This window comes from Anolis sagrei, chromosome X, assembly GCF_037176765.1.
Source record: "Anolis sagrei isolate rAnoSag1 chromosome X, rAnoSag1.mat, whole genome shotgun sequence".
In the NCBI taxonomy this organism is placed as follows: domain Eukaryota; kingdom Metazoa; phylum Chordata; class Lepidosauria; order Squamata; family Dactyloidae; genus Anolis; species Anolis sagrei.
In genome coordinates, this window is record NC_090034.1 from 30,363,342 (window position 1) to 30,387,502 (window position 24,161).

Sequence of the window (24,161 nt, forward strand, 5' to 3'; positions counted from 1 at the left end):
CTTGAATTTTTAGACAGGCTTTTGACCGAGGCTGAAATGGGCCCATATGAGGTTGAAACTCTGGTACTTTAGTTATGAATTGATAGCAGCTAGTTTTATCTATAGGTGTTCTGTGTTTTTAAAATTGTGCTATTCTATTTTATATTAAATGTGTTGATAGCGGTCATTTTTATAATTTCTATGTGATATTGTTTTATACTGATGTACTGTTTATGTTATATGCTATACCTTGGAGTGTGTTTGTAAGCCGCTCTGAGTCCCTTTGGGGAGATGGTGACGGGATATAAATAAAGTTTGTTGTTGTTGTTGTTGTTGTTGTTATTATTATTATTATTATTATTATTCTATTGTAAAAATATTGTGAAACAGAGCAAACATTACTTATGTTGCACAGGAGTGCTGCATAAATACAGAAATAATGTATTTGTAAGTAATAATATTATTTAAATAGTGGGTAAAAATGGCCTTCACTTCTTTTTCCTAGCTTAGGTGTCCTCTGTTGTATGCCCCAAATCTAGAATCAACTGTTTTTTACCAGGCTGTTCCTTTGAAGCCCTACTAGAAAAGGACTAGTGGTGGTCCATGGAAGATTGCTTCTGTTCCCGTCATGTGTTGCTTTTGTTTTGTTGTAGGACCCCAAACAACTTCTGTTTGATGTATCGTCGAAAGCTTTCATGGCCGGAATCACTGGGTTGTTGTAGGTTTTTCAGGATATATGGCCATGTTCTAGATGCATTCTCTCCTGATGTTTCGCCTGCATCTATGGCAGGCATCCTCAGAGGTTGTGAGGTCTTCTGTTTGTTTTTTCCAGAAACTCTTCCATATGTTACACAATGTGTATAATAATCACATAGTTGGGAAAACAAACACCCTTCACTTTGATTTGGACCTGTCCCAATGCGAGCCTAGTTTGGATCCTTTGAGCAGCCTTGGAGATCTTGCTTTCTCAGGTTAGCCAGAGAGGAAGCCTTTTCAGGTCTGCTCCACAGCAGTAACCCCATTAGGCTCCTTTGTGGAGTTTGAAGATGTCCCTCAAAACATCTGGCTGCTCAGTTTTCCACAGTTCAGAAAAGTCATACTTTTCCTATTAAGTAAGTAATGAGTGGATAGGGATATATACACACACACACCTATGCACTCTCGGGAATGCTGTTCTTCTGTGTTGTGTTTGTGTGTTCAGAGCCAGGAAGTGGTACAGCTTTGTGTACAGCTCCTATTGAAATATTGCTCGGGTTGTCAGGTGAGCCTGCTCGCCTCTGGCATGTGATCTGCAGTGTGTTGCCTATTCTGCTGAGCACTGGATGATGGGCATCCCAGAGGTGGTCACTGTGTTCCCGATGCCCAGGCTTGAACATAGCCATCCCTTGGAAGAGCTCAATGCGTCTGTTAGGCCCCCCATCTATGCCCTGAGAATCACAGCTCGGCGTTTCTGCCATGCTGATACATGCTGGAGATTTTGCCGAGTCTCTACAAAGAACTGCTGGGGTGTCATTCTATACATGACATCCCATGCAAGCAAGGACTGTGTCACTCTTTTCTAGGGAGGGTTTTTATAAGCGCACAGAGCTGTTTCAACATTAAAGTGGACAAGAGAGTCCTTGTTCCTTTGGAAGCTTTGTATGCACACTAGATCTACAGAACTGTTTGGATTGGATGTGGTCTTAAAAGAGAAGGACAAGCTAGCTAAGTAGCTCCACTGAGTGCCTCCTAGCTATCTTAAATAATCATAGAAAGGATGCAAAGCTGTCCAAGGAGTAGCTGAGTATGTTCTACCTATGTTCATGAAGACCAGCTCTTTCTACTGCCTTAAATGTTGTTCTAACCAGCTATCTGTGGTGGAGGCTCCTTCTTTGCAGGCTTTTAAGCAGAGACTGGATGGCCATCTGTCAGGGATCTTTGAATGCAATTTTGCTGCTTCTTGGCAGGGGGTTGGACTGAATGGCCCATGAAGTCTCTTCCAACTCTATGATTCTATCTGTCAGGTGCTGTCTGGTTGTTTCCTCAGCTGCCTATTCCTCAAAATCTCTTGTTTGCTTCTATTGTTAGTATTATATTTATTTATACACTGCTTTATCTTCCCCAAAGGGGACTCAAAGCAGTTCCCCGTGTGATTCACCTGGGCAGTCAAACAAGATAGACAGAGAGGAAGTGATGCTTCCTACCCCGGCCTCATTGTAATTCCTTTTTTTTGGGTGACAGGGCGTCATCGCACCCATTATTTCATTACCACCTAATTGAGAGGTGGTTGTGTTGAATGACTAAATGGCCCTTGCAGAAGGGTGCAGACACATGCAGGAATGGTCTTGGGCAAAAGCAGGAAGAGAGATTTCTTCATAGAAACCAGGTTGAAGAGAAACATGACCTGATCATTGTGGAAGGTGGGAGTTCACTTCAGGCAGATATCGACAAAAAAATGGCTATGTCACACTTTTCAAAAATATAAATATAAAAAGAACAGATATATTTAACATTTGGGGAAATGTTTCAAATAGTTTGACATGAATACAGTCTTTTAAATGCATGTTATTGTTGAACAATATTGTCCTTTGTCCAAGGAGTTCAGGATAATGGACTGGCTGCCCCTCATGCACCCTTTCTCATTGCGACAGCTGTATAAAGTTGGTTAGGTCAGGAGAGGTGAGTGGATTCCAGTTCAACTCATCTGGTGCATTCAGTTGGCTTTCCATTGCATGGCATGGTCAGTAAGTGGCACTGAGGCTTTGGCCTGGTTTCCAACAGCTATGCAGGAACTTCTGGGCATCCAGAGGGAGAGCAGTCTTCCCGTGCCATGACATATCACTTTTAAGATGGAGAGAAGCTTCGTAAACAGCTTTTTCACACTGTCTAAATGCAGAAAAGTAACTATTCCACTCATATCAAATAGGGATATTCATACTCAGTCTTAAAGTCCTGTCCTTTGTTCTTCTCCAAAGGATTCTGCTCTGTGCATTGATGGCATTGTCCCCACAAGCATGGGCTCCATAGAGCTGCCACCTTTTGCAGTGTAGGTTCACTCAGATGTTTGGGCATAGCGTAGTCTCCTCCATTGCTGGGTCTGGGATCTTACCAGTGCCCCAGAGAAATGGCTCTGCCCCCTCAACAGCATCCAGAATGGCTTCTATCTCAGGGTAAAGCTTCCCCTTGAATGAAATGCAGACATGCCCCTTCTTTCAATAATAATAAAAAAAGAGATGTTGAGAAGGTCAGGTCTGCTTCTGGGAACAATTGCTACCTCGCTGTAAGGATTGTTATCTCACTCTCAGTATGAATATGCTTTGTCATTTGGAGTGCATTATGAAGGAATGAGGAAAGGAGGTTCCTCTCTTCTTGATAGAGGCCACTTGCTTACATGCCCCAGCCTCCTTTTTGAGTTATCTCATGATGGATCTTGATGTGCATTATCATTCCTGGAGAATTGCAATTCCGGCTTCCTAGGCCCTGTTCTAAAAATATGCCTCTTAGTAAGTTGCTGCTCTTTCCAGGTTAGGCTGAGAGCAGACTTGAATTATGCAGCATGCCTTTGGTTTTGAAACATCTAAAAAAAGTGTGCCCCAGGGTGACTTCATGGGTGGGATACTGATTTGCCATTGCTGCAAAGGCTGGTTATTGTGTCAGATTGAAAGAAGAGTATCTTGGGCATTCTCTGGATTGTTGTCCCATTGACTGCACAGTCAATTGCAGGTAAACCTTGAGGAGGAGTGTCAGTTGTCCCATGAATTCTGCATCTTGCAACCGGACTATTCCCTTTTGTGATGTCGCTGTGTCTCATATTTGTCTAAGACAATGCATGCCTAACATTGACTTTCCCATGTTGCTTCTGTCAAAATTTGGCTGTGATGAGAAAGGACTTTCTTTTCATTTCCCCCCAAATTCATCCTAGACTCCCCCTCTTTTTATGGTAAAGTGAGTCAGTGAAACTTTTCTTTTTTCCCGTGTAGCCTAAAGCTACACACAATATATACCACTAATTGGGCTGTGTTTCAGTCACCAGGGAATCGTTTTACTTTGGACCACTTCTTGCAAAGCTAGCAACGGCTGCTTGGCTCATATCAGGATGGACCCCAAACACTGCTAATTTAGTGCACCAGGGCTAAAAGGTTCCTAACTGTTGCTTTAATTAAAATGTGAAATGGAATAGAAACTTCATAATTTTTCCATCACATTTTCCCACCAGGTGATAGCATTTTTAATGACTTGAACTATTATGAAGCTGATATTTCTATGTGCCTGATAGAGTTCTGTACAATTGAAATCTTGCATGCAGATAGTCTCTGCTTTACTATCTTTATATTTACAAAGTGGCTTATAGGACAGTCGCCTGTGTGTGCCATTGTTCACCATTTTGCAGGCTTTTTCTTTTTAAAAATGGCCATAAAGTGCCACTCAAAATCGGTAACACCAAAAGCCTAATGGCTTTTTTTATTTCTAACAAAGCAGTTGTGAATTCTGGACCCTGCTGAATCAATACTTGTCACACTTCCCAAGAAGTGTATGCCTCCTGATGTTGTGTGGTTAATTATCCTTGAAATTCATTCTGGGTAATCCTGTTTCTTGCATTTTGAATTTTGTCCTTGAAAATTATTTCAAAAATAGCCCCAAATGCCATTTAAAATTGTTTAAAAGGCGGGGGGGGGGGGGAGGAATCCATGGTATTGCATGTCATGTAACCTCATCTGAAAAAAGTAAAAAAAGCAGAAGGGTTGTAAATTCAGGAATATTAGACACCCATTATGAGCAGGATGTAATCTTATCCCAACTTCGTGATGCACCCAGATGGGGATTTGACTTTAACGGTGCCTTTGTGCAGCACAAATGTATCATAAATGCTTAAGCAAAGTGCTGTTGTCGGCATAAGTTCCATGCTGTTCCTTGATCAGAAGAAAGAGGCGGTGAGGGAATCAACAGTAGGGGAAAAAATCCTACTTTCAGCTGTGAAGCAGTTAAGGCACAATGGTGAAGCTCATGAATGATATCTGGTTGTTAGCGGAAAATGAGTCTGGTTTGCGCAAAGCACAGGACAGGTCATTCTGTCTTTCCACTGGAGAGGTCAAAGTCGGATCTTGGTGTTCAGCAAAGTGAATCTGGGGAGTGGATCATCTGCGGCATCTGTTGCTATTGTTATGTGCATTTGTGTGACGGAGCTCTTCCAGTAAAGGTGCTTAGCCAGAACGGTTTCTTCAAAAAGAGAGACCAGCTAATTAAACGAGGGAAGAACTGCTGACGGTGGTTCTTCTGCACTTATTTCTCTGTCTTTCAAGTGGCACTGCTTGTTCTCTGTAGGAAGAAAGGATGTAATATTATTTCTTCCTCTTGAGTGCCCAAGGGATGAAAGATACCCTGAAGAGTAGACTGAAAATGTAGCTTTAAACCTCACAGCTAAAGTCGTAGCGCGCAGAGAGAGAAAGTCCTATCACCCGAGCTTGGCTCAAGATCCCAACTTAATCTGTCACTCCTCAATTATGAGTTTAGAATACCAGATTTGTCTGTTATCTGAAGCCTATTGTCTTATGCAGCTCCTTAGTATCATAAGTAAGTACAGGTTACAGGAGGTAAGAGTATACCATGGCTTGAAGGCCTCTATTCAAAGCAAACCAGTGATGTCACATTGTCTCCCTTCTTCTTTAGATCTTAACCTTTGAAACCAAGAATCCCACCGAACTGTCGGAGCGCCTGCGTTCCGTTTGTGGCAACCAGAGCAACGCCTATGCCCGCCTGCTGGAATACCGCTTGAATGCCCTGCGTGGACTCTGGAATGCCCAGCGCCAGCTTGCCTTGGAGGAACAGCATGAGCGGGAGAGCTCCGGAGATGAGGAAGCTCTGGCCTTGCTCAAGCGGCAGGGCCTGCTGCAGCAACCCGAGCAGGCGCCTTTCACCTCCCGCATGGGCCTCCTCCTGGTCTTTCCCCTTATTGAATCCCAAAGTAGAACCGACCCTTCCTTATGTAACATAACCGCAGAGGTGCTCTTGACTTGCCTTCGTGACTGCCAGCCCTTGAGCTTGACTAAGGAGCCAGTGGACTGTCTTAACGGCATTGAATCCTTGCTCTGCTCCTGGTTGGAGGAAACATCTGCCTCGGGCCAACAGATTCCACACAAGCAAAAAGAAAACGCTGCCGCCGCCCTTGTTGCCTTGGCTTGTGCAAGGTAAGAGATGCAGGGAGGAATGAGGATGGTTTTCATCATTTAATTGCTGGGGGCCTGTACTAAGCAGCAGCAGAAAATACTGGGGTGTGTGTGCAGGGAGAAGTGCTTGGCCTGGCTGCCATGGATGGAGGCACAGAGGCAGTCATGGCAGCACTTTCACTCCAGGTCTGCTCTAAGAGCTGGACCATTGCATCAGATCAGGGCTCCCTGTTGGGATTTCCACAGAAATTTCTCAGAAGAAGTCATTAACATTTGTACAGGTTTACTGGACAAAGAAATGTTCACTCAAACTGAGTTTGACTGATCACAGTCATATTCAGTTCTTGATTTTTCCTCCCCCTCCCCCTCACATATCAAAAATCCCAAGTTGACTGTAAAAATACAAACCACGGGCTTCCATAGGGTGTTGACATGACAGCTGAAGGGCATATGGTACCATGTTTGTGGAGTGTGAATGGGCCCATGGGCCCTTATTCTACATCTTTTTCAGTTACGATAGGGGAAATGCATTTTTCTGTGCCCAGAGTCCTCCTGATGCTATGTGACGCCATTTTCTCAATCCTTGACTTCTGGTTTTGAAAATAACTAATTGCTTTACTACTAAAGCAAGGTATGGGCAGTGACCCACACAGCTCGAGGCTCACTTCACCAATAGAAGACATTCTGTGGGTTTTCACCAGCCCCCCAGGCAGTTGTGTGAGCTGTGTGCGTTTTATTCAGGACTCCCATTTGGAAAACCAGGCATGCTTCATCCATCATTTTCACAAGTTCCCCCAATTTCATCTTTTCAGTTTGACATGCCCTACCACTCATGTCATTCTGTGGAGTTGGCTTTTCCCATTTAATCTTTTCACATGCCATCAGTGGACTTCATCCTTGTTGACAAGCCAAATATTTAACAATAGTGCAATATCATTCTTACAGCAATTTTCCCCCTTTGTTCCAACAAAGCCTGGACCTCTTTTCACACCTCCAGCAATTCAAAATTAACTGTAAAAATATAGCTCTGGAAAATCTTTTATAACTGCATGCGGACAAGTTCCGTGGATAGTTCCAGGCTGAGGTTAAAATTCTGGTGGACTGCCTTGAGGGAGTCCTCTCCATGAATCCAAATAGAGGAAAGATGTCTGGGAGCAGGAGTTAGGGAGGCCTTGTTCTAGGCCACCCATGAACAAGTTGGCGTGTTGCGGTGCCATGCTTGTGCCCACAGCAGTACTGTGAATTTGTAGGTATATGTTATAACCAAATATAAAGTCGTTGTGTGTAAAAACAAAGTGGCAGGCCTTTGTCATTTGGTGCCCAAAGTTATACATAAGCCATTTTTCTTGATATCATCTGGGTTCACTGACTGGTGAAAATTCTCCCTGTAACTGTTTCTGAACAGTCCCAGCATTAGCTTGCATCCCTTAGAAATGAAACCTGACAAAAAAAATAGCTATGCAAAATGTTCATTGTAAAATTGCCGTTATTTTAGAGGTTGCAAATGGTTTCTCTAACCTTTCCTAACCACAGAAATGTCAACATAATGCATTTATGATGCAAAAGGCTTCCATACAATAAGCAACCAGAATGACTGTCATTTTTATTTGGGTGCCTGATTCCAAAACTATATTTTCCAAGAAGACGCATCTTTGGAATCCATTTTCAAATGGATGGCTGGAGCCCTGCAAAAGTGGGTCTCCCTTTGCGACATGTAGGCATTTCTTTAGCAGCCGGCCTCCTACATCAGTTTATTCATCTTAGTACTTGTCTAAGAAAAGGCAATGTGTTCTTGCAGACTGTATGGAAACCAGTCGTTCTGGATCTCTGTTGGTTTGATGTAGTTTTCTTTTTCCCGTCTCAATTATGAGATGGGCCATAACAGTAGAGCAGCAAACAATCCTAAAATGCCATAGCCAGCTGGAGACCTCAATTTGTGTTAGTCTCATGTACTACCAGCTGCAAGTCATGCTTCTTTTATTTAATGCCACCTCAAGATATTAAGCAAGCCAGCTTCTCCTAATTAAGTTTTCTGCGGCTTCATGGCCTGGAATTGGTTTTTCTTCCGCTTGCGAAAGATGCTCTCGGAGGAGCTGTTGGGCTTCCTTTCATCTCTTTCATGTTGGCTGATGAAGTGCTGGTGCTGAAGTTCCCTTTTGAGCCAGACTACCCTTGATAGTTTTACTGTTCGTTTTCGGGAAACAGTTAATGTGTATTACCATTCCCGTAAGATGTGTGGGAACTTTGGCTATGCAAGGTTCATGTATTAGGATCTCTAGTATATAACGGTATCAATCCGAAATTGTACTAGGCTGAATGGGGTAAGGTAAAGTAGAAATTGAAATGACTGCTGAAGTTGTGTCTGCAAATTCCTGGAAGCTTTTAACTGGACGAGACATTGCTTCACCATTGACTGCTTAGAACAGGCATGGGCAGACTTCGGCCCTCTGGGTGTTTGGGACTTCAACTCCCACAATTCCTAACGGCCAGTTGGCTGTTAGGAATTGTGGGAGCTGAAGTCCAAACACCCGGAGGGCCAATGCATGGTTTAGAAGTATCTCATGCTTTCAGTTGGTGCTTTTCAGAGTTTTCAGGGAGTAACTGCTGTTTGATCTTTTCCGTAGGGGATCGCTGAAAACATTTGTTCACACAGTCCATCTTCTGCAGAAGCAAACCGACTTGGGATCCCTGCCTGTGGCCGATGTGTTATACAGGTGGGAAAAATGTTTACCACATTGCTTTACAGCTGCTTAGCTGGTTGGCAGATTCTGAGAGCTGTAGTCCAATGCGTCAGTAGGGCCTCCACTTGGGGAAGGCGGTTATAGCATCCATAATATGTTGAGGTTATTCTATGATTCAGCACAGCCTGGGAAGTGGTAGGTAAACAGTGGAAAAAGCCAAATTCAACCTTTATGCAAAGCCAGTTAGGGACCTGCAATAAATTATCTTAATGTGAACTGCCAGGAATTTGGAAATGCTATTTCTGGGATTTCAACTCACAGATTGTTCTAGCCAGTATGTCCAGTGGCCATGTTGGCTGGGGGACCCTGGGAACTATAGTGTCCAAGTGATGTCCATTAATGCATCCCACTGAAGCATTTTCAAATACAACTATATTTACATTTGGATTTATATCTTCTTCAAAGGTTGCTGCTGTTGGAAGGAGGACCGGGCTCTCCTTCTTGTCTGCTTGGGGGCAAGCACATGGTATCTTGGGGCTTTGAGGATATGCTGCCAGCGCCTGATGCCAACCCTGGCTCCAGCTCAGAAAATAAAGGTGGGAGTTCCATGATTTTAAACCTCTCTCTCTCTCTCTCTCTCTCTCTCTATATATATATATATATATATATAGCGCATTAGAATCGCCTTGCTTTTAAAAGGATACATGCCAGATGTTGTGAGACTAAGTGAATATGTCATGGGGGGCTTCCAGTAAAATGGGCCAAGTCTTCTTTTGACTGCTTCCCTCCTCTTACAGATGCAGACTTGGGACGTTGCCTTGCAGCAGATGGACTTTACCTTTATACAACCAACTCTGTTGGCAGAGGAATAAGCAAATTAGGATCGGGGTTACATGGTACCTTACGGTAAGCCATTGCATCAGGAAACACCCAATGATTTGATATTGTCTGCATTACTCGCTTTAAAAATATAAGGGAGGAAATGAGTTGGGGAGATGCGTACGAGACCACTTTGATCTCTCTGAGCAGAGTAGTGAGGCTAACTATTTTCTGGTGCCTGTTGTTTTCAGCTGTACACACTTTTTGTGCCATCTTTCTTTTTGTACATTTCCTCGTCACTTTTTAGGCTCAAGAAAACAATTCAAAACTGAGCTGCTCCTGATTTAATTCAGTGTACGGTGTAATGTTTGGTTGTGTGGATGTTTGTACAACTATGGGGTAAAACCATGATCTTTATGATCAACTATAAAGTTAACATGACCCGAGATTTGTGGGACAGATCTCCATCTTTACCTTCCTTCCTGTCCAGACAAATTCAACACAGATCTGCATGTCTGTGTTCTTTGTCTCGGCAGACTCTTTCCTTGTTTCAAGGCAGGGTCTATGTGTGTTTGATTTCAATTATATCCCAATTTTCTCCCAAGACTAGGATACAAGGGACCTTACAACACGTTTCCTTTTAGATCTGAAAGGATTATACCTTTAAGATAAAACACAATAAAGTGAAGAATACACAAATTAATGAAAGGCATGTGTCGGATCAGGCATTCCCAGGAGGAAGTATAAATGCTTCCCTAGCTTTTCTGTGCCAACAAGATCCTGGGTTTCTAAATTCAATATCCAAGAGGCCAGTGAGTCATTCTCCATTAAAGTCCTCTGGGAAGTGCATTTTTCCTCTTCCTCCGATGTCTGTGATCAGTGGCAGGCTGCTCCCATGATGCACCATGCTTCACATTCCTTTTGCTTGTTGATACAGGTAATGTAGTGAGCCATCTTGCATTTTCAGCAGCTTTTGTCTTCCTCGGTGAATTCAATCGAGGGAAGTAGCAAACCCTTGACTCGCTTGCTAGCAAAATTGTATTTGTTCTTGTCATATCACAGGATGGTTCAGGTGCTTGGACTAGTCAGTGATTCACCCAAGCAGTGTCACCTTGCCCCAGCCCAGACAGTGAGCATAGAATGGCCCTTCAACTTGGGTCCCAAAGCCAAACAGCAGTGGATTTTCTTTGACATAGCTGTGTATTCTGGCAAGTGGAAACCCAACCCCTTCCTCACCTTCCTTGCTGCCTGTCATGGCATTTTCAGCAGCCTGGACCTCGTGCAGAAAGTCAACTGAGCAGAAACAAAAGTGCTTTAAAACAGCAGAGTTCACGAACGTGTGGAATGTGTGGTGGCCTTGCAACTCTAGGTATTCTTGGAAGAAACTGATTATCTGGATCAGTCGCAGTCAGGCTTTAGACGAGGACATGGAACTGAAACAGCCTTGGTCTCCTTGGTGGATGATCTACGTAGGGAACTTGACAAGGAGAGGGTGTCCCTGTTGGTTCCCTTGGACCTCTCAGCAGCCTTCAATACCGTAGACCACAGTATTCTTCTGGGACACCTCACGGGAATGGGGCTTTGAGGCACTGTCCTGCAGTACTCCAGTCCTTCCTGGAGGATTGTTCTCAGAAGGTGTTGTTGGGGGACACCTGCTCAGCACCGCAGCCTGTGTCCTGTGGGGTCCTGCAGGGTTCAGTATTGTCCCCCATTTTGTTTAACATCTACATGAATCCACTGGGAGAGATCATCCAAATTTATCCCTTTTTCCACCTGCTGCTAAGGAGGCTGTTCAGGTCCTGAACCGGTGCTTGGCAGCTGTGACAGTCTGGATGGGGGCGAACAAATTGAAATTGAATCCAGACAAGACAGAGGTACTCCATGTCAGTCACAAGGTCAAACAGAGTATAGGGTTGCAACCTGTACTGGACAGGGTTACACTCCCCCTCTCAAGGCACAGATTCGCAGCTTGGGAGTTCTCTTGGATTCATTGCTGGGCCTGGAACCCCAGGTTTCGATGGTGGCCAGGGGAGCATTTGCACAATTAAAACTTGTGCGCCAGTTGCACCCGTACGATGGTTCACGCTCTTATTACATCTTGAATAGACTACTGCAATGCACTCTACATGGGGCTGCCCCTGAAGACTGTGCAGGAGCTCAAAATAGTCCAACAGGCGGCAGCCAAATTCCTTACTGGAGCAGCGCACAACTCCCCTGATATGTCAGCTCTACTGGCTGCCAGGCTCAATTCAAAGTGCTGGCCTTGGCCTATAAAGCCCTAAACAGTTTTGATCCAACTTACCTGTTTGAACATATCCCCTTATGAGCCAAATAGAGCTTTAAGATCTCTTTGCAAGTGCAACTGGTGGGGACGAAAGACAGGGCCTTCTCGGTGGTGGCCCCTCGGCTGTGGAACTCCCTCCCCAGCGACATCAGGCTAGCCCTATCCCTCCTAGTTTTTAGAAAAAAGCTAAAGACTTAGCTGTGTATGCAGCTGTTTGGAGAGTAAAATAACACAGAATGAGACCTCAACAGTTTGAATAATGACTATGGGTAAATCTATAAGCATGGAAATCAAGACTCTGCACTTCGTATATTTTTAATCTGTTTTAATGTGTTTAATTGTGTATATATTTTAACTGTTTTATAATTTGATATGGCTTGTTTTATTGTTGTGTCTATGTTGTGGCATTGAATTTTTGCCAGAGTTTGTAAGCCGCTTTGAGTCCCATTTGGGGTGAGAAAGGCAGGGTATAAACAAAGTAAATAAATAAATAAATAAATAACATTGTGGGAGGAAAGGTCCCGTCTTTGCACCCTCCTTTTGCCTTCAACCCTGTTTTACATGTGAATGGGACAAGTCTGTCTCCAAAAGACTTGTGACGCTCCCTGGATGTAATGAATAAAGGAGAATTGGAGTAAAACATTCTTTTTCTGCTTCACCCCTAGAGGCTTTGTGTATTGCCGCAACGAAGAGCTGGAGTCAGGCTGGGTTGCTTTCGGCAACAGCAAACTCCTCCACAGGCCTGTCTCTTTCGATAACAAACCTCAGTCCCTTTTCCAAGTCATTGACCAGAATACCCTTCAGGTAAAGTGTAAAGCGGGAGGTGGGGGGGGGGGAGAGTCTTGCTCACTGTTGGATCTGTCAAATAATTCAAAAAATATTATCTGTGATTCTGCTTGCCTTTGGGATTTTTGAAGATGCTTTGAACTTCTGTTTGCCTTGAAACATGAAGTAGGATTGAAATCCTGATCATAGTTCCAATTCAATAAGTACGGTAAATATTTTTCTCTGCATAATTTGGAGACAATTCAGTTGCTGCCTTCCTCTGAAGGAGAGGAATTCACTATCAATAATGTTTGCTGATCAGAAAAATGTGAAATGCTTTCTAAAATCTGTGACTCATGGCCCTAGTTCTAAAACTCACTGCATCAGCAAACCAAAGTGCCTAGCATGGGATGGGTTAGTTGTTGTGGTTCAAGATATTAGGCCATGGTTTTAGAGGAGGCGTTAGGTGTGGTTTGTTTGTTTGGGGTGGTTTTTTTTTTCAAATTGCTGTACACATATTTGAAGAAAAGGGCTCCCAGGGATTGGGGCTATTTTTTTTCTCTTACTGTGCTTGAAACCTGAGACATAGCAATTATGCCGGCTGGAGCCTGAAAGGCATTTTTTAGGAAACATTGTAGTGTTTTTACACATTGCATATTGTTTCATTGCTGGTCCAAACATTTCAAATGATTCATTTCTTCAAAAGGGAAGAGTATTCTTATGATGTTTAGGATGGCCTCAGAACCATCAGGAGCTTGGTCTACCTGTCTTCGTGCATTCTGACATTGATTTGCTAGGGTTCAAACAGGAGCCTTTCCCGACTATTGGGAGATGATGGAGAAGATGCACGAGAGCGTCTCTCCCTGAGTCAAAGCCTTTCTGTTTTGTTTCAGTTTTTTTTAATGTATTCAAAGATACAGGGCAGGAAAAAAAAGAAAGGGCACAGGCTTACAAAACAAGAAAAAGCAAACAGCGTTAAGAGTACCATCAAGAGCAAAGGAAAACCACCACCATAAAAAAACCAGAAGCAATTTTTGTTTCATCTAAAATTAAACTACAACATCTCACATGCCCTTATTTACAACATACAACCTATACACATTATAAGCAGATATCAACTATTTTGTATTTATCGTGTCAGAAGCGAGTTGAAGGTACAGTTATAATGTATTTAAAAACACAAGCAAAGTTTAAAAACTTGGCATTATACTAAATGTCCTTTGACCAGAACCTAGCCACTTTGAGTGCCTCCGGTGTCGCTGTAAGAAGGACCTCCATGTGGCAGGGCTCAGGCTGCATTGTAGTAAGTGGTCTGTGGTTTGCTCTTCTCCACACTCCCATGTCGTGAACTCCACTTTGTAGCCCCATTTCTTAAGATTGGCTCTACACCTCGTGGTGCCAGAGTGCAGTCTGTTAAGCGCCTTCCAGGTCACCCAGTCTTCTCATCCAGTCTCAGCCACTGATTGAGGTTTCGGGTTTTCGCCTGCCACTTTTGGACTCTCGCTTGCTGAGATGTTCCTGCGAGTATCTCTGTACATCTTAAAAGGCTCTTTATTGATTTAAGATGTTGGCCTGCTGGCTGATATCCGAACTTAGGATGTGCTGGAGGTGTCACTGCCTTGGTCCTTTCATTTATTGGCTGCTACTTCCCAACGGATGTCAGGTGGTGCAATACTGGATTCTGATTTTATTGTTGAGGCGTTATGATTGTTATACTGTTGTTAATTGTTGATGTTATAATCTGTTTTAATTGCATTATACTGTTTTATATATTTTGCATTGTTGTGTAAACCGCTTTGAGTTGCCTAAGGGCTGAGAAAAGCGGTATAGAAATAAAATAAATAAATAAATAAACAGTATAATTTCTCTAGCAGTGCAGGACATAGGCATCCTGTGATAATATGGCATGTTTCATTAAAAGCCACATCCACTGTTTTAATGTGGTGAGATGTATTCCACACTGGGCATGCATATTCAGCAGCAGAGTAGCAAAGCATAAGGGCAGATGTCTTAACTCTGTCTGGTTGCGATCCCCAGATTGTGCCAGTCAGCTTTTGTATGATATTATTTCTAGTGCCCACTTTTTGCTTGATAATCAAGCAGTGTTTCTTTTAAGTCAGAGCACTGTCCAGGGTAACTCCCAGGTATTTTGGTGTGCTTCAATGCTCTAGTGGGATTCCTTCCCAGGTACTCCTTAGAGCTCGAGATGCTTGTCTGCTCTTAAGATGGAAAGCACATGCCTGCATTTTAGATGGATTAAGAATCAGCTGGTTTTCCCTGTAATAGGCAGTAAGAGCTCCTAAAGCTTTGGAGAGCTTCTGTTCAACCATTTCAAACCCCCTGATTGAGTGGTGATAGCAGGATCGTCAGTATAGATGAAACTCTGCAGATATCTATTAAAACTACTCAACGAGCCTCCCACTTGTTGCCTACTGATTTTATTTACCTATTTGTTACTCCTGTTAAGTGTCACTCTTAACATCACTTTTCTAAATCAAAAAGCCAATAAATTCAAATTGTTAAAAGTCACATTTGAAATGAAACCTGAACTCTCATCTGCTTGGGATGTTAGATGAACAACTTGATATAAATTGTGGAAGGTTATTGCTGTACATGACAACGGCAGCAAGAATTATCAATGTTCAAAGAACGAAAAGACTCAATGATTCCATCACAAATAAGCAAACTTGCCAAAATGGATAAACTTACTACATTGATTAAAGATAAATCTCTAACTAACATTAAGAAAGACAAGACCCCATTTATTGTGGTTCTTCAGTAAAGATGGGGCCATCACTGTTTTTTTGGACTAGAAGTATGTAACTAACTATATGAGAAAGGATGTACCAGTTGTTCCTTTTCACTAAATGAGTGTAGAAAACCGAAATAATATAACCACCAGACATTCAATGTAAAGCCCTTAGATTAGATTATGTAGATTGTTTGTAGTCTGAAGTTATTTTTATGTTTAGAATGTAGTAGTATTATTCTAGAAAAAGTATTTTAATCTGTTGCTGGTGATGTTGGTTTTTTTGTTTTTGTTTATTTGGGTTTTTTTTATATTTGTAGGTTTTGTTTTAATCTGTCTAAAAAAAAGCCAATAATGGAAGGTTGTCCCCATCTTAACTTAAAAATAGGTAATAAATGATTCTTCATTGTGGTCTCTGTGAAATCACACATATGGGTTTTTCTGTAGCAAGAAATGATTCTTTCTGCAGGATACATAATAGTGATCTGCCTTGTGTCTTTTCTACTTAATCATGCAACAAAGCCTTTCCGGTTTTGAGATGGTGGAACAAAATGAAATATGAGGGGCAAGTGCTTCAACATTTGCTAAGCGAAGTCTTTTCATACCTTGCAAACATTTCTGTAGATGTGATAAACAAAAAATTGCAAATAGGGAGCCCTTTTTGTCTCTATTTTAGCTAGCCAAATGAACAAAGAAAGATCTGTTTCCAGCAGATCTTCCTCTTTTCCACTACTTTTTTCTACCCCAATCCAAGGAAGCTCCCCAGATCCTGGATCAGTGCCTGACAGCTGTGATGTACTGGATGAGAGCCAACAACCTGAGGCTTAATCCAAACAAGACAGAGGTCCTCTTGGTCAGTCACGAGACCGATTGGGGTATAGGGTGGCAACCTGTGCTCAGGTGTTGGTAGTGACTGGGAGGGCCTTCACACAGTTAAAACTTGTGCACCAGCTGTGACCGTACCTCGAAAAGCTTGACTTGGCCATGGTGGTCCACGCCTTAATTACATCTAGAATGGACTACTGCAATGCACTCTACGTGGAGCTTCCTTTGAAGATGGCCTGGAAACTGCAATTATACTCGAGTCAATAAGTTTTCCCAGTTTTTTGGGGTAAAATTAGGTGCCTTAGCTTATATTCAGGTTGGCTTGTACTTGAGTATATACGGTATATTATATTACATTGTTATATGTATGAGTTTGGATCATTTGATTTTAGTATTTATATTAGGTGGTTTTAATTTTTATGTTCTCATGTCTAAATGTTGTTTTATCTTATGCTTAATGTCTTAATTGATTTTAATGCATAGTTATATGTTTTGCTTAGATTTATGATTTGGTTTTATATGTATGTGAGGCATTGAATTTTGTCAGTATTTGTTTTAAACTTCTTTGAGTCCCCCCTGGGGTGAGAAAAGCAATATATAAACACAGCAAATAAATAAATAAATAAATAGTTCGAAGCTCAGCAGCCAGATTACTAACAGGGGCTAATTATAGGGAGCATACGATGCTCCTATTAAAGCAGATCCACTGGCTATTGACAGGTTTCCAGACTCAATACAAAGTGCAGGTTATCACCTATAAAGCCCTATACAGTTCAAATCCAACCTATCTTCGAGACCGCATCTCCTTCTACAAACCAATGCAGCCTCTGAGATCTGCCGGGGAGGCCCTCCTCTTGGTCCCACCTCCATCTCAAGCGTGGTTGGTGGGGATACAGAGAGGGTCTTCTCAGTGGTGGAATGCCCTCCTGCAAGAGACCAGGCTAGCCCCTACTCTCCAAGCTTTCCAAACACAATTGAAGACATGGCTTTTCAGACAAACCTTTGACCATGTGTAGACATTCTTAACGAATAGATTTGAGAACCTAGAGATAATAATAATTTTATGGGACTGATATTGATTGCGGTTTGTTTTATATCTGCAACTATTGTTGCATTGTATTGATTTACCCAGTAGGGTTTTATAATGTTATGTTGTTTGCTCTTATGTTATTGTTTATGCACTTGTATTTTGTGTGTTTGCACCTTGAGTGCTTTGTGACCCGCCCCGAGTCCCTTCGGGAAATGGTGGCGGAATATAAATAAATAATTATTATTATTATTAAAAATATCAGAACAGGTTGTTCTTCATATCCTTGCAAAACAGAGAAATCCAAGGAGGATGCCAACCAGATTCCTGTTAACCACTGAATGCTTTGTGATCATTCCAGAGCTGCAGTTCTTAACCAAGCTTGGCCTTCTTTCTTGTTGATACTCTCCCTCCCCCTCCTGGCAGGTATGTCAGCTGGTCCCAATGCCTGCTGACCACTTCCCCATCGGCAGCACCATGACCACGGTCCACCTTTCCTCAGATGGGACCTACTTCTACTGGATCTGGTCACCTGCAAGCTTGAATGAGAAAACACCCAAGGGCCACTCAGTCTTCATGGATGTCTTTGAACTCACGGTGAGTGCCGTTCCCCGGGCAATGGGACTGATTGCGATCAAACCAAACACATCAAACGAACAAGCTTTTTTCCAATTCATTTGAGAGCAGTGTCCATTTGCAAATTAATTTTCCTTCTCTGTTTTGTAACAGCAGAAACAATCTGGACACAGTGATCCCTTCTCGAGATCGGTGAAGAGATAACTTGAGTATCCTAGGCTGAAAATGACTCAGGAGATTTAATTAATACAGAACTTAGACTAGCAAGGCCTATTGTGGATATGTCATACCAGTTTGTTTTTAAAAGCCATTGGTTACCTGATTCTTTGTTTTGTTTTAGTTTTTTAAATTAGATTATATAAGTAAACTATAACATTTCACATTACAGAAAAAAGGAAAAAAGACCCCAAAAAATCCACATATTTACTCATACCATTGTGTTGAAACCTGTATTCTTTCCATTTCTATAATTGTCTACTACTTATATCTGTTTTCCCCCTCGCCCTCACCTCCCTCCCTCTAGAAAAAGTTTTACCTCTCCTCTTCCTTCTCCTCCTCCTCCTCCTCCTCTTCTTCTTCTTCTTCTTCTAAACACAACAAGATGAGTCCACAGACACTCTGCTGGCTGTTGAATTGGATCACACGTCGGACACTTCCCAAGTGTCTAGGACTGTGTGTTGTATCGGCAAATAATGTGTGCAGATCACAGTAAGGTGGCCTTCTGCATCTGGCAGCTGGTAATTTTGTCAATGCCGATTGTGTTTAAGTGCAGGCCAAGGTTTTTAGGCACTGCACCCAGTGTGCCGATCACCACTGGGACCACCTTTACTGATTTGTGCCAGAGTCTTTGCAGTTCAATCTTTAAATCCTCACATTGTGTCAGCTTTTCCAGTTGTTTCTCTGCAATCCTGCTGTCACCTGGGATTGTGACATTGACGATCCATACTTTGTTTTTTTAACACAATTCTGAGGTCAGGAGAATTATGCTCCAAAACTCTGTCTGTCTGAATCTGGAAGTCCCAGAGGAGTTTGGCGTGTTCATTCTCTGTAACTCTTTCCGGTTTGTAATCCCACCAGTTCTTTGTTGCAGGCAGATGATATTTGTGGCACAAGTTCCAATGAATAATCTGAGCTATTATTATTATTATTATTATTATTATTATTATTATTATTATTATTAGACCTCGCTTTATCTCTCCTGAAGGGGACTCAAACATTACAACATAATTAAATATAAACAATATTAAAAATATTTGAACAAATAAAATAAATATTATTTGTTCAATCATGGAGATAGTCTGATTCAGTTCCTTGTATTTCCTTTTCCCTTCTACTCTGGCTATCAGCATTTTGAGTCCATATCCTCTTTAGTATGTCCGTTTGTATATTTAATTCTCCTTTCAGTCATATAATCCTCCTGCATGTAGTCTGCTAAATATTTGAACCATGTTTGTATTTCCCATTTTCTGTGCTCTTTCCAACCGTGGATACACTTTGGGAGAGATAAATTGGGATATAAATATATATTATAATAATAACCGTTGCTCCTGCAACTTCTATCATATATTTCTTCATCTACCCACTGAGGACCCCAAAGCAATGTTGATTTAAGATTTACCTCTTCCTTATTTTTGTGGATGTATTAGCTTCTTAATGTCAGAACATGAGTGAAAGGTGTTATGCCACAAATGCCTGGGAGTTTCTATCCCAGGACTAGGCAGACGTTTGTCCAGATCCAACAGGCCTCTTCTCTTTTGTTTTATTGCTCAGTTGAATATTCCTTTTCCACCCAAAGTTACGATTGACACAGTGAAAGACAGTCTAAAAGTGTTGACGATGATCAAAGTCATGATGATTGTCACACTGTGAGCTGTCCCAGGGTCGCCTTGAATGTGCATCCTTATGTATGCCTATTTTAATTCTTGTTTATTTTCCCTCTCCCCTTTTTTCACCGAAAAGTGTAGAAACTTGATTCATTCATTTGCTTGTATTTGATGCACACACACGAACAGACTAGCTTGGGTAACTTGCGTTGCCCAAGTTAATTGAACAAGGCAAATTTATAACTGTACAAAATTCATAAGGTAATGGGTGAACTACAACTGACATCATACCAGGTTAACCCCGAAAAACTTTGTCAGTACTTTGTTATGTTGGGCAAGTTTTCTAAATGCATCATCAGTGGGGTTCAGTGTGCTCTCTGGCTGTAGGGTAAAGTACAACTCCCATTATGGTGAATCAGTCTCCTCAAACCCCTCCAGTAGGTTGAGTTAGTCATGGGGATTCTGTGTGCCAAGTTTGGTACAGGTCCATCATGGGTGGAGGTCACTGTTTCTCTGGTTGTGGGTGAACTACAACTCACAGAAAGGAAGGCCAGTTGTCGTGTGTGCCCCCCCCCCAAATTAATCAGATTTCGGCATATCAGGTATATGTGCCTAGTTTGGTTCAGATCCATCAGTGTTTAGGTTCACTGTGCTCTCTGGATGTAGGTGAACTACAACTCTTCCAAATCAAGGTGAATTTCCCCCAAAGACCTCCAGTATTTTTTGCTGGTCATGGGGGCTCTGTGTGCCAAGTTTGGTCCAATTCTATCTTTGGTAGAGTTCAGAATGCTCTTAGATTGCAGGTGAACTATAAATCCCAGTACCTACAACTCCAAAATGTCCAGGTGAATTCCCCTCACAACCCTTCAGTATTCAAATTTGGGCATATAGGGTATGCAAGCTAAGTTTAGTCCAGATCCATCATTGTTTGGGTTCATAGTGCACCCTGGATCTAGGTGAACTCCAACTCCTCTAAATAGCTCCAAAGACCTCCAGTATGTTTCGTTGGTCATGAGGGTTCTGTGTGCCAAGTTAGTTCAGGTCCATCGTTGGTGGTGTTCAGAGTCCTCTTAGATTGCAGGTGAAGTATACATCCCAGTACCTACAACTCTTATAAATCATGGTGAATTCTCCCCAAACCTCTCTAGTATGTTCAGTTGCTGATCAGTTCCTCTGTTTGCTGTATGCCATAGGAAAGGGTTATGGGAGAGGAAGTGGGCAGGGTCATGCAAATTCCACACCGATGGAGAGAGTAAGAAACATTGGGATGTTTGTGGTGGAGGAAGCACAAAATCTAGGATTAATGGCCCCCATATGAAAGCCTTCACTTGGGTGGTGTTGGTGTAGGACATTAGCAGGCCTCTTGGACCTGTTTCCGGCACTCTCTGTAACCTGCAGTGTTATTGAGGGAAGGTCCTTTGGTGTCTCCTGAGGAGTGGGAACTATACCTATTTGTGGAAGTGGGAGCTTTGCTGTGTAGGTAGACACCCCAGCTACACACATACATACATATTTTCACTTTTATTATGTGTATAGATATGATATATGTGCCCTTTCATCCAAAACTGGGACTTGGGGTGTCTCCCAACAAGATTACCTTCGAACAACAGCTGTGTACAAGCTGCCAATGAGTCTTACTAGTCTGAGAAAAGGTAAGATTGGAAGTGCGTTTCCCCCTGCAAGTGGTTACAGCTGTCGGCCTTTTCTTGTTTCATTGGACTAGATGAAAGATGGCGTTTGTGTGGCCAACCCTCTCCAAGAGCGCATTATCCTCATGAGGAAAGAGGGTGATTCAGCCAAAAGCATCAACGAGATGCTTCTGAGCCGGCTTTCAAGGTATAGGGCCTCTCCCTCGGCCACCTTGGCGGCGCTGACCGGCTCCACCATCTCCAATACTTTGAAAGAGGACCAAGCAGGTGAGGCGGGCATCTTTGTTATTTGTTAGTTGCATCTTTTCAAATGTCTAATATGTCACATGGAGAAAATCAAGAGGGTGGGGTTGTTGGAGTACGGGGAGTTTTTTTACAAAGTTATCATTATTACAACAAAGGCTTCATCTCTATTTCTTTAATGCACATTTCATAAAATATTGAAGATTCTAACCATTTTAATTGTAAGTCTGTTGGTTGTATCTTCTTGTATCTTCATATATTCTTTTCTGGTTCTTCATCAATGAAAATTGATCTTAATTTTTCATTAACAGATTGTTTCACATAAAATCTTTTCTTAAATTATTTATTATCATTCTCTACGAAGAAAATGCTACAATTTTCATTTAAATTGTTAGTAGGTTAGTATTTATATCATTTTATCATTATTATGCTTCCACTCTTTTTGTATTACATCAGATTTATATAATTCTGTATAATCAATCCATTTTAATTGCCCATCTCAATCTTATTAGTTAACTAGCTTGGGTACCCAGTGTTGCCTGGGTTTTTTGAAAAAGTCATTTTTTTTAATTGTACAAAATACATAGGGTTGTGGGTGAACTACAGCTCATATCACGTCACGTTAACCCTGAGAAACTCCATCAGTACTTAAGAGTTTGTTATGTTGGGCAAGTTTGCTCTAGATGCATCCTCAGTGGGGTTCAGTGTGCTCTCTGGCTGTAGGGTAAACTACAACTCCCACTATGGTAAGTCAGTCCCCTCCAACCCCTCCAGTAGGTTGAGTTAGTCATGGGGGTTCTGTGTGCCAAATTTGGTCCAGGTCCATCATGGGTGGAGGTCACTGTTTCTCTGGTTGTGGGTGAACTACAACTCACAGAAAGGAAGGTCGGTTCCCCCCAAACCCCTCCAGTAATCAAATTTCAACATATCAGATATGTGTGCCTAGTTTGGTCCAGTTCAATTGGTGTTTAGGTTCACTGTGCTCTCTGGATGTAGAATCATAGAATCAAAGAGTTGGAAGAGGCCTCATGGGCCCTCCAGTCCAACCCCCTGCCAAGAAGCAGGAATATTGCATTCAAATCACCCCTGACAGATGGCCATCCAGCCTCTTGTTTAAAAGCTTCCAAAGAAGGAGCCTCCACCACACAGAATACAAGTATATATATACAGTACAAATATATATATACAGTACAGGTGAACTACAATTCCCCCAAATCAAGGTGAATTTTCCCCAAAGACCTCCAGTATACGTTTTGCTCGTCATGGGGGCTCTGTGTGCCAAGTGTGGTCCAGTTCCATATTTGGTGGAGTTCAGAGTAATCATTGATTGCAGATGAACTATAAATCCCAGTACCTACAACTCCAAAATGTTCAGGTCAATTCCCCTCACAACCCAGCAGTATTCAAATTTGGGCATATCGGGTATGCAGACCAAGTTTAGTTCAGATCCATCACTGTTTGGGTTCATAGTGTGCTGTGGATGTAGGTGAACTACAACTCCAATAAATCCCTCAAAAGACCTCCAGTATTTTCCGTTGGTCGGGGGGTTCTGTGTGCCAAGTTTGGTCCAATTTCATCATTGGTGGAGTTCATAGTGCTCTTTGATTGTAGGTGAACTATACATCCCAGTACCTACAAGTCCTATAAATCATGGTGAATTCTCCCCAAACCTCTCTAGCATGTTCAGTTGCTGATCGGTTCCTCTGTTTGCTGCATGGCATAGAAAAGAATAGGAAAGGGTTAAGGAAGAGGCAGTGGGCGGGATTATGCAAATTCCACACCAGTAGAGAGAGTCAGAAACACTGGGATACCTGTGGTGGAGGAAACACCCAAAATCTAGGATGGAATTGTGCCCGTATGAAAGCCTTCACTTGGGTGGTGGACAGTATGGTGTTTGTGGAAAGGCATTGGAAGTGGTCTTGTACATGTTCATGGCACTCACTATAACCTGCAGCGTCATTGGAGGGAGAGCCATTGGTGTCTCCTAAGTAGTGGGATCTATAGCTGTTTGTCTGTGTAAGTGGACACCCCAGCCACACACACACACACACATTTTCACTTTTATTATGTGTATACAGGCATGTAGCGGGGGGGGGGGGGGCTTGAGGGGCTTCAGCCCCCCCCCCCCTGAAATTCTCAGGGTGGTCTGCGAGAAGGCCTTACTGGTACATTATTTAAACTGTTACGTTTATTCATATCATGATCTGATCACCATGCTCATTATATCCCATATGCATGGGGGTATTGGGATAATGATACAAAAAGTTTGCTAGGGTAGATTCTCAGCCCCTCCTCCCCCTCCCGAATCAAACTCAGCACCCCCCAAATCAAAATCCTGGCTACGGACCCTTGTGTATAGATGTCGTTTCACAATTTATGTTAAATATTGTGTGGGTGCTTAGTACAGAATACAAGTATGTATATACAGTACAATACTAATAGTAATAATGTTTTCCATCCACAGCTCTTGAGTTCTCATTTTCCTGTTTTTCTATCTATCTATCTATCTATCTATCTATCTATCTATCTATCTTTGTATTCCTCCAATATTGGAGCCCTATGTAATTTATAACTTTTGGCCATTTCAAAAACTCTTCT

General features: G+C 42.2%; 1 protein-coding gene across 10 annotated transcripts in view; it reads left to right on the forward strand.

Moving 5' to 3' along the window:
- HECTD4 (HECT domain E3 ubiquitin protein ligase 4) overlaps nucleotides 1-24,161 on the forward strand; it is a 129,600-nt gene that overhangs the window by 14,024 nt on the left and 91,415 nt on the right. For all 10 annotated transcript variants that reach the window (XM_060786086.2, XM_060786085.2, XM_060786078.2 and 7 more), the window contains exons 2-8: nucleotides 5,626-6,143; nucleotides 8,747-8,836; nucleotides 9,269-9,399; nucleotides 9,601-9,709; nucleotides 12,572-12,710; nucleotides 17,699-17,869; nucleotides 21,395-21,587. In XM_060786086.2, the coding sequence (XP_060642069.2) occupies nucleotides 5,881-6,143; nucleotides 8,747-8,836; nucleotides 9,269-9,399; nucleotides 9,601-9,709; nucleotides 12,572-12,710; nucleotides 17,699-17,869; nucleotides 21,395-21,587 (1,096 nt within the window). In that variant the 5' untranslated portion in view covers nucleotides 5,626-5,880. The remainder of the gene's footprint in view (nucleotides 1-5,625; nucleotides 6,144-8,746; nucleotides 8,837-9,268; nucleotides 9,400-9,600; nucleotides 9,710-12,571; nucleotides 12,711-17,698; nucleotides 17,870-21,394; nucleotides 21,588-24,161) is intronic.